General features: G+C 37.7%; 2 protein-coding genes across 3 annotated transcripts; one reads left to right on the top strand and one right to left on the bottom strand.

The window, feature by feature from the left end:
• Nucleotides 1-5,199: 5,199 nt before the first annotated feature.
• On the top strand, nucleotides 5,200-6,477 carry LOC131681252 (uncharacterized). 2 transcript variants are annotated; one of them, XM_058961963.1, is made up of 3 exons: nucleotides 5,200-5,319; nucleotides 5,375-5,537; nucleotides 5,595-6,477. In XM_058961963.1, the coding sequence occupies exons 2-3, from the start codon at nucleotides 5,387-5,389 to the stop codon at nucleotides 6,227-6,229; spliced, it is 786 nt and encodes a 261-aa protein (XP_058817946.1). In that variant the 5' UTR covers nucleotides 5,200-5,319; nucleotides 5,375-5,386; the 3' UTR covers nucleotides 6,230-6,477. The 2 variants fall into 2 exon arrangements, with proteins under 2 accessions (XP_058817946.1, XP_058817945.1); XM_058961962.1 differs by having other exon boundaries at nucleotides 5,243-5,323.
• Nucleotides 6,478-6,630: 153 nt separating this feature from the next.
• Nucleotides 6,631-8,064, bottom strand: LOC131681255 (transcription factor A, mitochondrial). Its single transcript, XM_058961964.1, has 2 exons — nucleotides 7,891-8,064; nucleotides 6,631-7,839 (listed from the first exon to the last, which is right to left on the bottom strand). The coding sequence occupies exons 1-2, from the start codon at nucleotides 7,947-7,949 to the stop codon at nucleotides 7,134-7,136; spliced, it is 765 nt and encodes a 254-aa protein (XP_058817947.1). The 5' UTR covers nucleotides 7,950-8,064; the 3' UTR covers nucleotides 6,631-7,133.
• Nucleotides 8,065-14,571: the final 6,507 nt, after the last annotated feature.

Here is a 14,571-nt window from a genome sequence, read left to right on the forward strand (position 1 = left end):
AAAAAAATCTTGATCTTCTCGTTTCTCTACACTCGATAACACAAGAAAAGAGTAAAATAATTATGACCATAATTACAATACCTTTTCCATATACATCCAAAGAGAACATGTTATGTGACGTCATGCTCGATTGGCTCCGCCTTTTGACGTGTTCAATTGGCTCCGCTCAGTGTCTCCGCCTAACTATGAATATAGTAACTATAAGTTTACGTCGAATACCTATATGAAAAAAAAATGTATAGGACAAAATGGCTGGGAATTGTTTGTTGTTATCCCAAATTCGTTCGTTAGAATTTCCGTTGTAAGTATTACTTGAAATATAATTGAATGGTGTTCTAAAAGAATGTTTTCTTTTATTTCAGAGAAGTGTATTTTGTCAACTGATTTATCGGCCGTTTTCAAAACTACACGTTATTTCGTTGCAATTTAGAAATGGAACAACATTATAGCATCCAAATAAGGAAAAAGCTAAGGTAGCGACGATGGACGTTCTTGATCAAACCATCGCGCTGTCCGGCGAGGGGTATTGTCTTACACTGGACCGGAAATCTAAAGGCCGAGGAGAAATATGATACGATCGGTGGACAGGCACATTTTATGGCAAAATTATTGTATTTACAATTATGATACTTCATTTGAATATTTCAATAAAAGGAAAAACTCGGAATATATACTGTTTGCGAACACAATATCTGGAAATAAATTAAAGTGGTAATGATTATAAATAAAACACATACAATGTATGTACGGTCTCATGTATTTGTTACATTTGGTTTCATGTAAATGTTACGTTTGCGGTCATGTAGTTGTTACGTTTTGCTTCATGTTATTTTTACGTGAATTTCAATTGAAAATTGTATAAAAATCACGTAACGTTTAAATGATCCATCAGATAATCAACCTGACTCTCATATACCGGACCATCCCATAGAATTTACGTGAAAAGTGCGGTGGATGAGATCTATGTAAGTTTTCACGTAAAAGCTACGATATTAATTTTTTGAGTTAAACTGCAGTTAAACTCATTCCGGAACCGGTTCGGATTTCTGAATGGAGTCATTATGGATTCCAAATCAAATGCAACAACCGATTCCGATTCAGAATCGGTTGTTGCATTTGATTTGGAATCCATAATGACTCCATTCAGGATTCCGAATCAAATTCCGAATGGTTTGACCGGGTTAGGTTGAAAGTAAAACTTTTAAATTAATCACGAATAATAATCGGAGTAAAAGTTTTCCTTTTAAGCAAAAGCAAAAGTATTATTTTTAATCTAAGAGTATGCGTTGGTTGTTTTTTGCTAAGAGTGAAAAACTCTTATTTTTACCAACACTTTTTTCTGTGTGTAATAAACATCGTATGATCTAAGAGCCTTAACGACCTGTTCAGGGTATCATCCAAACAATATGTGGAATCGTTGCATTATATGGGTTAAAGTTCGTGTATAATTTATTTTTATTAGGGTAACCCTTAAATGCGCAATGTTTTAAAACAACATTGCGAAACCGTCTCAAAATTATCATAGTATCGTATTATAGCTGTCTGTCAATATTAAGAAAATTTAAAAAAAATTGGTTAGCACCTTCAAGGATTAAAAAATACACTTTGAAATTCAAAAAAAGTTCTTAGCGTACTTTCAAGCTGCTTATAGGCTTTAATGGAACTTGAAAGCTTTATCAGCTCTTTTATAAGACCTTTTGGTTGCTTGGGTTATCTCCTCTGTGTTTGAACTGGCTTATATTTACGAAGTTCTGGTTTTCCATCACATCTATGTTACTTCTACGACTTATGCGATCATGGGGTTTCCTGGCATTTTTTTCAATTTTCAGGACAAAATTTGCTCAGCTGCTCTTTGGTGGACCACTATTGAGAATCCGAATTTGTACTTATCTAGTAGATCTTCCTTGGGGCTTCAACGAAAAGTTTATTGTTCAAAAGTCTCCTCTTAAGAGTTCTGATGGAAAATTCGCTCCATTTCCGACAACGATCTTTGCCAGTTTGCAATTCTTGGAAAAATAGACGTTTAATTTAGGGGCAGTTAACTCTAGTAATGTACAACAAATTGGCATTAAATTAGAAAAAAAAATGCATTTCATTTCCATTTTTGCATCGACTTTCCCAGGTAACCAGCATATATGCAGTAACATAGCATATAATTTGCATTTCAGATGCTTCTTGCAGTATATTAGCATTCTTTATGCATAACTGTTATTAATCAGCATTCAAAAAACTGCTTAAAAACTTTTTGCCAGTAAGCAACATTCTGAATGCAAAACAGCAGTAAAAAATCATTTTCATGGCACAGCAGTAACGTAGCCGTATATTTTGCCAAAAGCGACGTTTCAATAGCATTTAAAACGACTTAAATTCTTAGAGCATGTTCAGGAGTGTTTCAGTTCTAGATTCATAATTTTGACAGTTCTATAATATAAAACTGAAAATTTTATAACTAGAGCTTTCTGTCCCCAGCAGCAGTTTTAGCCGATGTTTTATTCAGTTTAAAATTCATGTCTCGCCTTGCCTTTAGCGTTACTGCCGAGGGGAACGACACTCCTTGATTTGTTGATTAAATGAACATAAAATTTATATTTCTGAACGGATTGATAAAGATTAACATTAGTTAGTTCGAAATGGATTCGCATTTTCAACATTGCCAAAAAAAGTTTCAAATGGCCGAAGATGATTTAAAATGTGTCATGAAAAACAAAATGAAATGCTCGAAATTCACGTTTTGACAGCTTCAGTGCTCGATGAAACCAAAACAAAACATTACCAGCAGCATAACTGCATGACCAAATCAAAACAAAAACATAAATTTTGTTGCCAGAATTGTTGAAAGATTCAAACATTGAGTATACAGAATTGCCAGTTCCATCAAAATCGTCGAAGTTCGAGCAAAATTTCCTTGAGATTGGATAGATTTTTTGTAATTTCTTCGATTTTTCTTAACAATGCTCGATTTGTTAGAACATTGTCAAAATTTTCTAAAATTACCGGAAAAAGTACGAATTCGTGTAAAACTTAACGGAATAAAACAATCATTCTGAAGTGACGTTCCCCTCGGTTACTGCATTAATTTTTTTTTTCCAAGTCTATCGGGTCTAAGTGTCTGTGCTGAAAACTGTACATGTATTTAAAGCACAGTTTTAAACGTGTTTTAAAATCAGCAACAAATAGAACGGCGTCGTATAACAGTTTTAAATTTTAAAACAAAACTGTTCGAAATTATAAAACAAAACGCTCTGCTGGGGATGTGAATGTTTCAGTTCCAGTTCTACTTTGAAACTCCTATACAAAATAAAACGTTCCTGAAGATGCCCTTATCAGGTAGTTGTTAAGGTGCATTTTGCATGCTGGTTACTTGGGTTGCACTCCCTCACAGAAAAGTCTGTTCACCAAACGTCCTACGCTGATCCACTTGGTTCGACGTTTTATTGAATGTTGGGCTGCTTGTTTGTAGGGTTTTGACGTACACCCAACGTAAAATACGTTGCATGCAATGCAAAATACATTATAGATTTCAAATTTGATGGAAGGAAATGCATTTAAATTCGCTGATTTTTGAAAATGCATCACAAGTGATCTGTCACTAGCGTATAATATATTTTTCGATGTTATTCGTAAGAGGACTATACGTCGTTGACTATACTTACAACAGTATTGCAATTGACAAAAATGGGGAAATAATGAAAATGTGATCAGAACACGAATGTGGTCCTATTTTTATGACGCGTTGTTTTGATGATTACAAAGGAGATGTTAGTAATGTAAATGCATCTGTTCACATCTCTAATGATTGTCAGATTGATTCAGGGTGACCAGACCTAACGATTTATCGGTAATCCTGCTGATTTTGGACATATCTACCGATTCACAAATGATCAGGGGACAACTACCGATATTTTCTTATTGTATCCGAAAACTTCACAGCCGAAGTCCTTATGAAATGAAAACTGCCTCTGCGCTCACATGTGTGACGGTTTCTAAGGGCGAATCGAGGGGCGAACGGCAGCGTCTACGTCGTCAATACTACGTTTTATAGGCTGTCTCTGTTCACTACTTTCTTCACTTGGCTAATTAGTCACCAGCAAATTTTTTCAAGGGGCAATTTTTACTTCTGTTTATCAGTATTTTACAATTCTATGGCAACACGAATTTTTAGAACAAAAATACCACCTACCGATAAACCAACGATTGGATAAACTGCTAGTGAGGCTAGGGGCAGATCACTTGTGATGCATTTTTAAAAATCAGCGAAATTTAATGCATTTCTTTCCATTAAAATAGAATTTCATAATGTATTTTGTGTTGCGTGAAATGTATTTTGCGTTGTGTGTATGACGTCAAAACCCTACCAAAAACTTGCCCTACATTCAGCAAAACGTCGAACAAAGTGGAATTGTTGAAGTTGATGGAAAAATGGAAATTAAATGCATTTTTAATTTGATGCAAATTTGTTTTACATTCTTAGAGTGATCTGCCCCTAGTAGTGAGGCCACTCTTGATTGATTATTGTCAAAGTGAATTTGACATGCGATTTTGGCGTTTAGATGCTTTTAGTTGGGCAATGGTCCAACTCGGAACTCCAACAAGCGAAGGTCGAACTAAAAAGCGGTCCAGTTATTTATTGAGACATTCACCGAAACGTACACGCCGCACCAACTGCTTACTAAACTCCGCTCTAAGGTTGCCAGTAAGTTTATTTATAACTAGTACTAGTATTTGCTGTTTGCAGTAGTAATAAGCCTTCCATTTAGATTTAAACGCAAGGACAATTTTTAAAACAGAATTTGGTTGATAAGTGTAGCTCATTAAACCAATTTTATCAATTCTGTAATCTAAAAAGACTTTTTGAATTTTACTAAACGTGATGAATTTGGCACCACTTGCATCTGGTATACTCAACCTGCACAAAACGTTGCATAACGCAGGGCTGACTTTTGGAACAACTTGTTTACTCATTCAGCCCTTCGTTATGCAACTTTGCAACAATATGACAGATTGCCAAAGCGCGGTGTTTCATGAAGTGCGGCCGTTCCTTTCGATCAGGAAAGGCCGCGTGGAATTTTGGGGAAATGCGCTAATAAAAAGTGACCAACCAGTGAATCACGACTGTAATTTCACGATATTCTTTTTTGGTGTATTTACTGAAACATTGGTCAGAATAGAATTTACGTGTACCGGTATGAAATTCATAACCATCGGCACACCCTCTTTTGGCCGATACTATCGGCAAAATAATTTGATCTGTCAAAAGAGTTAAAAATAATCTAGACGATTAATGCTCGTAATTGAGCAGGAAAAAAACAAAGATTTTTTGTAAGTAGCCCAAGAACTGCTAGTAAAAATAACAACGCATATATCTTTTTTGTAGATTACCCCTTAAATGGACACAGTCGTTCCGGAACCAGCAATGCCACCATCCCCCGCCGCGGCACTATCGGCACGACGTGAAGCTCGAAGGAAACGCATTTTGGAAAACTCCAACAATCGCCTAACTAAAATTACAGGAAGGGAACACAACGAATCAACTGCTGGTAAGCTTCAACTTTTCAAGAAAATAAGCAATAGAATGATCCTATTTTTGCTTCCAGAGGACTTTACAGTGAAACCTCCCGACGTTATTTATCCCGATCCAGAAGATGAACGTGATGTATATCAACAGCCGGAAATTAGTCCATTTTTACAAGACGCTGGCTTTCCATCAGCTGACGGCGACATATTTTCACTACTAAGTACACTACAACAAGTGCAGTCTAATGGAGGGATTGCTGGTGGTGGCCCGGTGCATTACGGCGAGTCAACGAATGTCCCACCCGTCCCGGAAAGCAAGTTGGTGAGATTTCTTCGTACAAAAATTCACATTGCACTGACAGGGATCGCTGTATATCTACTGTTTGCGGCCGATCAGCAACATTTGATTGGAGGGAATGTATTTATTCTGCTGCTGGGCTGGGAATTTGGTGAAGTTTTTCTGTTGAAATCGCACGAACCAAAATCTTCCTTCCTGGATATTGTGTTCCTTCTCGGAGGAATATCGAACAAATATTCCCGGATTATATTGAAATTTGCACAAACAGTCAACCGAGTGATGAAGGATGTAGCATTTTTCGTTTTTTTCTTTGTTCTAACACATCTGGTGTGGAGTCGGTTGGTGCTGGGAATCGAATTCAACTATGTGTTAGGCTATGACCGGTTGGAATCGGACGAGAAACTGTTGTCCTCGTAGGGACAATTTCTGCCGGTGTTCTGGTACGGTGCAAAGGTGAGTCAAGTTTTCAAATACTTCTTTTAATTCTGATTGTTTCATATACAAAGTCACAAAAAATCTTGGGGGTTGATTCTCCAGTCCTTTTGAAATACTCCTGTCGTCACAAATGTATGGGCAAAAGCAAAGATAACCAACAAGACTAGGATGTTTTGCTACCTTTAAATGTTAAGTTGCTAGTAACGATAAAATATGTGCTTTCAAGAATACATTGGCCCGTTTGGAGGTTTACCCCTATGATCCGAATATTCCTGTAGCGTAAGCTCTTGCATCGATTGACTCAGATCGAAGTTATTTAATTTATTTGGGTAGAACATGAAGATGAGTTTAATTGGTGTTCGAATAAAGGTTTCGCATGAAGATTTTCTCATGTCGTTCAAGTAACATTAGATTTTATTCAACTTTTCGTGTATGGCAAACTTCTTAGATGGTACATGGTAGGTACATGATGAATGATGAGTTAAAGGTTATGTAAACTCAACCCGACCTCCCGGGCAATATAAAATGCCAAAATTTTGCTGCTTTAAAAATATAACCATAAAACAAGTCGAATAAGGACTATATCCTTGCGTTGAGACCAACGTCAGAACTTGAAAATCGACTTTATCTTTTTTAGAAACCCCTTACTCGTTTGATTTGCAGCTCCCTGATTTGACGTGTGAAATATATTCTCCATCTCTTGCCGGTTGCTCTTCTCTACTTCTACTTTTCTCGGTTCGCCCGTGTCCCTATCCATGGGTTCGGTATACGGTTTCTGAGGCAGGCCCTTACAGTCTGGGACCGGGTGTGGTGTCGAAGATGTTGATGAATCAGTTATTATATGTGAGGACATGCTATCGATATCTGGATAGGGACACCCGAGTTCCTATTGGCGGCTTAAAGATTTACTGGTTCCTTTTCTTGGCGGGATTATAACGTTTTTGCGACGAATTACGTCCATGTTATTTTGCGCCATCATTTCTTCCTCCCACTTTGAGAGATCGGTGTGGAACTTAACGAGTGCTTCTGCGGCACGTCGAGTGTATGGTTCTTTTTCTGCATCACTCAGCTTACCCCATTTTTCTGCCATTTTCTTAATTTCTAATTTGTTTTCCTCCTTGCTCAAATTGATCGCTTTATTATCGGCACAATACAACAGGAAACCATTTAGCGGGCGCTTTGGTTTTCCCAGTTCCTTCACGCGCTTACGATGCTCGCGTTTAACTTTGTCATCGTGTTTTTGTGCCCGCGCTTCGCGAATTTCGTTCTTCTGCTGGTCTGTGAGTTGATTGAGATATTTGGAGTTTTCCTGAAGCCAAACTGCTTGTTCTTTCATATATTCGTCGGTAAGTTTCGATTTGGAAGCTGGATCTAGTACCTGCCATTGGATTGCTGCTAATTTAGAAATTTGTCCGGGAGTTGCATTAGGGTTTTTGGCCAATAACGAAGCGCGAACGCTTCGGACGAATCTTATGAAAGCGTTTGCCGGTCGTTTTGGTCTTTCCGGTAGGCTTGACGTTGGTCCGGCACAATAATTTAGCTGACTTGATGTTCTTAGCTCGCAACTTAGTTGAAACAAAGTGAGTGTAGGGCTGCAATGCGTAATGCTAGTAAGTCGAAAAATTTCCTTTATGCAAACTTACCGTGTGCCAACTGGGAGCCGGAATGGATTACACAACCGTACTAAACCGATAGTTTGCATCTTTGGATAATTTAATGAATTGTTTTACTCGAGTTCGATACTACGTGAGGCTAAAAATCTTTTGTTTGATACATCCAGCAAATGGAAAACAACAATGGTTGATTTGGCGTTTGGTTATTTACTTTTATCGCGTGGGTCCGAGGGGTGACTCGATTTATTTCACCAAAGACCATAGACGATATTTATAGACGCGCGAATAGAATAAAAGATTCTGGTTGTACAGTTAACAAGTTATTTTTGACTGCATAGTTTTGCGGATATTTCGAGCAATTTTTTAATTTTGTTTATATTGTACAAAAGAGCTTATAACTACTAGAGGTCGCATGCCCCTGTCAACACTGATGGTTTATTATCTCGCTCTCGCATGTGTGCTACAGTCGAGATTCGCTGGTTGGACATTTTTTAACTGGACCGCTTTTTAGTTGGACCTCCGCTAGTTGGACCATTGTCCAGCTAAAAAGCATCTGAATGTCAAAATCTTATGTCAAATTTACTTTAACAATCAATCTGACAATTATTAGAGATGTGACTAGATGCAATTACACTACTAACGTCTCCTTTGGAGAGTTTTTGACATCTGTCAGTCGGTCCAACTAACGAATCAAATTCGTTAGTTGGACAGAGGTGTGGCCCAACCAGCGAATCACGACTGTATTTGTCAATTGAACTGACTAAAAATTGTGCTTCTAAATTTCTCTGATTTTCGTATGTTTGGTTTACAACCAAATTTTTATACAATATTGCACCACTTTTTTTAAAGTGTTATTCATCAGAACAGAGATGCCAGATTTGCAAATTCGCAGACTTAATTTTAGCTGCAGATTTTTCTGTAGGCGCAGATATTTGCAGATGTTTTAGTTAGGTTGCAAATATTTACAGATTTTTTAGGTTGGTTGCAGATTTTTGAAAATAAAGGCTTTTGATTATACTAGTTTCAACATACAGCTTTATCTTGGGACAATAAATACACTATTTTTATTTAATATAACGCATCATTAATAAGTCATTTTTGGTTAAAAATTGTTTTTTCTGACATTTTTGGTACTTCCTAGACTTTTAAAATTATTATTGCAGACATTTGAAAATGTATATGGCATCTCTGCATAAAAAAGCATTGCGACGAATCGTGCGCCGTGTAGCGCTACGAATCTTCTTGGAAAAATTAAAAAACCCAAAGGATAAGTAACTTTAAGAACTGTTCTTTTTTCATACTTTTGAGTTGTGCGTCGCTTTCGCACTTATTAGGGTAAAAGCGAAGACTCCATATCAAGAAGACTGATATCTCTTTCCTTCCCCCATACAAACGAGAAGCGACAGAGGTTACAGCGCCTCTATTGGAAGAAGGGAGGAAGCTTTATGTAAAAATGTATATGTGTGTGTGCATCACTATGGAAAGCACCACCTTTACCCGCAAGTGGCGTTGCTGTTACTGTCTCCGGATTCTGGACAGAGTTGCCAGTCTTCTTGATATGGAGTCTTCGGTAAAAGGGTATAATACCACAGACTAATAGCAACACTCGAAAACAATGCTTCGTCCGCCGCGGGGATAGACTACTAGTGAAAAAATTTTCCCAAGCGTGAGGGATAACACTCTAGTAAACTACTGTTTGGGACCGTGTATAAAAGGTGGAGCTAGTGTTCTGGGGAAATTTTTAGAGAGATTTATTCATAGTGTTATGTCTGTTAGTCTGTAATAATACGCCCCACCGGCTCAAAATGCCCCTCTTCAACTCCCAGGATTCCTGAATTATCTAAAAAGTAAAAGTGACTGATAACAGTATCGTTTCATGAAATAAACGTTTTAAGTTGGTATGGTATTTTTAATACGTTTCAAAACAACAATACACATATGAAAACTAGGGGCAGATCACTTTTGAAATGTATAACAAATATGCATCAAATTAGAAAAAAATGTATTTATTTTTAATTTTAATTTAACACTCCCTCGCAGAAAAGTTTGTTTAACAAACGTCCTACGCTGATTCACTTTGTTCGACGTTTTGTTGAATGTAGGGCTAATTTTTGTAGGGTTTTGACGTCTTACACGCAACGCAAAATACATTACGAATTTATATTTTGATGGAAAGAAATGCAGTGATCTGCCCCTAGTATGAAAATGTCGCAATATTGAGTTAAGGAACGCCATTTATGACCACGAACATAATTTATTTGAGCAGAAATATGTCTGAGGGACCATCCATAAGTGACGCAGCATTTTTTGAGTGATTTTTAACATCTCCCTCCCCCATCGTAGCATTTCGTCACAAATCTCTAAATACACCCCCCCCCCCCCCCCCTGGTAATTACGTAGCTCTCCCCCTCCCTTGACCCGTAATTTTTTTTTTTTTAAATAAAAAACGATGTTAAAAAATCTACGTAGCATGACATGACCGCCTACCCCCCTGTCGTCACACATCATTACAAAATACAAAACTCCCCCTCCCCCGTATAATGCTACGTCATTTATGGATAATCCCTGAAAACATTTTTTTTCAATAGGGATCTTTAATTTGGAAAAAATTGTGCCAGTTTTTCATATGTATTGGTAGCGGGTGTCCTTACGAGTACACTAATATCATTCTTAAGCCTTAATTATTCTTTTATGATTTTTAAATTTAAAAAAACCAAATTAAATTCAACCAGCAAACTGACAGTTGTCCTACTAAATGACGTATCTGCTAATATCTCGTTCGCCTCATTGTTAACCGGGACAGCACCCCACACAGCATCCCAGTTAAACTCATTCCGGAACCGGTTCGGATTTCTTAATGGAGTCATTATGGATTCCAAATCAAATGCAACAACCGATTCCGACTCAGAATCGGTTGTTGCATTTGATTTGGAATCCATAATGACTCCATTCAGGATTCCGAATCAAATTCCGAATGGTTTGACCGGGATGATCTGGTACTTTGTCAATCCGCTAGCAGCCTGCCATCCCAAGTTTAATCTGCAAACTATGGTAGATCTGATAAGGCAACCTATAGAGTCGTGCAAGTCTCATGGGTTTGGATGTGTTATTGTCCTAAAAGGAAACAAACTAAAAAAATGTTTTTTTGAACAGTTTCGGGCCAAAAAAATTGAAAAAGGACTGAGATATTAACTCACGGTACTAATCTGCATCAGAATATGCCTTAACCCGCACACCCTTAAAGATCCCTATTACCAAAAAATTCCTTATATTATACTCAAAAGAATTTTTTTAGAATTCTTTATAAAAATACTAGCAGCACTATCATAGCCGATAAACATCAACCCGAATACACAACCGCAACACAACCGAAGTTTGGTTTCGTTATTCTCGTGTTTCCTTCCCATATTCGTGCACCAGTAAACGAAAATCAAAACCAAACCGCGGTGCTGTGTAAACGAAACTCGGTTTGGTTTTCATGTCTCGTTGAAACACAACCAGCGATAAGACCACACACAATGTAAAGGAAACATAAACACTTGTGGAGATTTGGTTTACCGTACCGGTACTCAACCGGTATTTTCCCACCTCTGATATCAGGATGTTTTTAATAAAAAGATGGGTGGGTAATGTCTAGGGCATAACCGAAATGTCGTGACTACTCGTTTGACTTGTAATTCAAATCGAATGATACTCAATTAAATATGTGGGAATGTTTCAAGTTATTCTTTATAATAATTATGGTGGTTCTGAAAAGAACCTTTGTTGTTGGCGTCTGTGTTGATAGGGGATGCGCTTGATTCTAAGCTCGTTGAGTTTGTTCATGAAATGAACAAATTTCACATTAACTTGCTTTGAAATATCAATGTTAAAATCTCTCGAAACAACCCCGAATAGAAATGTACAGTAACAAAACCTTGATTTTCACTGTGACAGTACAGTATTTTTACAATAATTTACAGTAAGTTTTAGTGTTATGCTACAATACAAAAACAATAAACTTTAACGTTTTTATAGTAAATTTCAATGTAAAATAGACTTTTACAGTGAAAAAGGGGGGTGGTTATGTATCTTAACATTAAAAAAATCAGTTTTTCTCCATACATTTTTTTCCTCGAAAACAGTAAAATTTAATGTGAATGCACTGTATCAGTTTTTTGCTGAACAGTGGAATTTATTGTTACATGAAATTTTATTGTAAATCTACTGTGAGAACTTGGCATCGAACAATGTTGAAACAGTAATAACTATAATATTTATTATTTTATGATTGTTTGTAGGGTAAATGCTATTGTAAAATTCTATCCGGGACCATAGCAATCTTTTTCCTAGCGTACAGAAATGAATCACGCTTAGCGAAAAACTAGGGGCGAGTAATGTCTGGGACATAACCGCGATGATCATATTCTTAAAATTCTGCTTGTATCTCTTTCAAATGGCTAAATTTTACGCATTAAGTTCGATTCACCGGGCTCAGCGAAATTTTCCCGTTCATTAATCTATTCAGTAAAACAATTTTATTACCGAGTTCTCCGCATTGAATACAGGTCAATAATTTCATATAATGATTTCAACAAGCAGACAATGTACTTGTATGACCGGTGGGAGTGTTTTGAAGTGGTTTTAGTGGAGGTAACAAAATAAAATCGTGTGTTGGACATTTTACAATGATTCTCCTTAACCCTGCAAAACCACGGGGTTGGCAGCAGAGGGTTAAGTTGTTTGGAAGAGATGACAGTTATTATATGATAACTAAAAATATAAAATTGCTCTATAAATTATTGTTATTGCCGCGTTAACCTGAAAATTTGTCATTTCATTCATATAGGAACAAGACAAGTAACAAGATTTTAAATAACTTCGAAGTGTGGTCACGACACCCCTGTTATGTCATATACATTACCAACCCATCTTTTTCCATTATGCATTCGTCCTAATAAGGACGGTTTGTAGATAACTATAGGTTTGTTCCAGTACCAGGAGAAACTGGAAGTACTCCGGAGCAAACAGGGAGAAAATCGTTCCTGTATTATCTTCTTTTCTTTTTCATCTTCTGGTAGCAAATCGGAGTGAAAAGGAGCAAGAATTTTTTGCTCCGGAGCAACAGTGACTTCCGTGTACTGGAACAAACCTTATGGTGATACAAGACGAGAATCTTTTGAAACGATTCAAACCTTGTCGACGATTTGTTTCTACTGCGTACATACATATGAACATTCCCCTTTTGCACCTCACACCGAAGGAGTACGCTTTGCATCAAGGCGTTCCTATTTATTAACTTTTCGTTGCAGATGGAAGGCCATCCTATAGAGTACTTGACAATGAGTAACTGTATTAGTGTGTTCAACGATTTGTTTTCCTCCACCTGTCATAGGTGGAGGAAACCAAATCGAAAATAGCTTTTCGGTCGGATTATTTTCATCATGGAGCTTGACCAACCGGTATTGTATGTGTCCGTAATAAGTTTTACAGTGTCATAGAGCATTTCAACACCATTATAAATACTTTAGGCGAGCTATTTCAAATGTTCAAACTGGCTGACAGTTTTATATATGACAGCCGGAGGAAAACAAACCCCCAATTAGTGTGTGTGAACTGATTTGCATAGAACTCTATTGTGCGATAAATGAAAATATTTTCATCATTCGTTTTCCCAGTTAAGCTCAGCCGGAAATGAACCGGAAATCTGGCTGGTTCCAGTTCGTATTCCGGCTCCGGTGACACAACCAGTTCATTTCTGGTTGAACTTTACTGGGTTGGTGTAGCTTTCGCTTAGTGGCAGAGTTGCCACATTCACTGATTTTCTTGGAAGGATATGCATAAATCTTCAGGTTTGTAGATTAGAAAAATAATATGACACAAATCCAATTAACAGCGCTAACGGAAAATAAGCACCACCAATTCTTTACAAGTATTTTGTTAGTTCTGGAAAGGACTGTTGGCAACATTAGAGATGCGTGAATTTACTTATCTTCTTCGGGCAGCTTTCTTGGCAGGTTTGGCGGCCTTCTTTGGCATTGGGGTCTTCGGCTTGTTCGATGTTTTGGTGGCATTTTTAGTGGCAGTTGCTACCGCCTTATCAGTGACTGCGTTTCTTAGGCCGCTTACAGAGTGGCGGCGAGAAGCTGAGCTGGGGCTGGTACTGACATTAGGGTGCGAGATGCGAGAAACCTGCTTGCAGCATATTAAATGGAGCCTGTCAGAGTGAAAGCGGGCAGTCGGCGCCGATCCGCTCGGCTTTCACTCTGACATCACCCATTTGGTTTGCAGCAAGCAGGTTTCTCGCATCTCGCATTCTAATGTCAGTTCCAGCGCCAGCTCAGCTTCTCGCCGCCACTCTGTAAGCACCCTTAGACTTTGGCTTTTTGGCCTTCTCACCGCCGCCACCTCCACCAACGTTTTTCTTCTTCTCTCCGGTGGTAGCCGATTTGATTGGTCGTCCGATGCAGCTTCTCACGATCACGCACGTCTGTTATGCACTGCGTCTTTCACACGTCTGGTTTTCAGAAAAGCTGCGACACCCCTACTTATAGGTTTTATCATTAATGTTTATTCTCATTTAAAGTAGTTTGTGAACTATTTAAACAATTTTTATATAGCAAACAACGTATCGGTAGCAAGCGTTGTGCGGAACGAAAAAATCAATAAGTATTGTCGATTGAATGCATACGTCACGGCTTGATGCTTGCAGAAGGGGAAAAGAATGACAGC

This window comes from Topomyia yanbarensis, chromosome 2 (genome assembly GCF_030247195.1).
Source record: "Topomyia yanbarensis strain Yona2022 chromosome 2, ASM3024719v1, whole genome shotgun sequence".
NCBI lineage: Eukaryota > Metazoa > Arthropoda > Insecta > Diptera > Culicidae > Topomyia > Topomyia yanbarensis.

Bases quoted from the DNA above. Each gene is read 5' to 3' on its own strand.
- LOC131681252 (XM_058961963.1), top strand. From the start codon at position 5,387: ATGGACACAGTCGTTCCGGAACCAGCAATGCCACCATCCCCCGCCGCG. The intron at 5,538-5,594 runs GTAAGCTTCAAC...TTTTGCTTCCAG, and splicing joins ACACAACGAATCAACTGCTG to AGGACTTTACAGTGAAACCT.
- LOC131681255 (XM_058961964.1), bottom strand. From the start codon at position 7,949: ATGCAAACTATCGGTTTAGTACGGTTGTGTAATCCATTCCGGCTCCCA. The intron at 7,840-7,890 runs GTAAGTTTGCAT...TACGCATTGCAG, and splicing joins CGGCTCCCAGTTGGCACACG to CCCTACACTCACTTTGTTTC.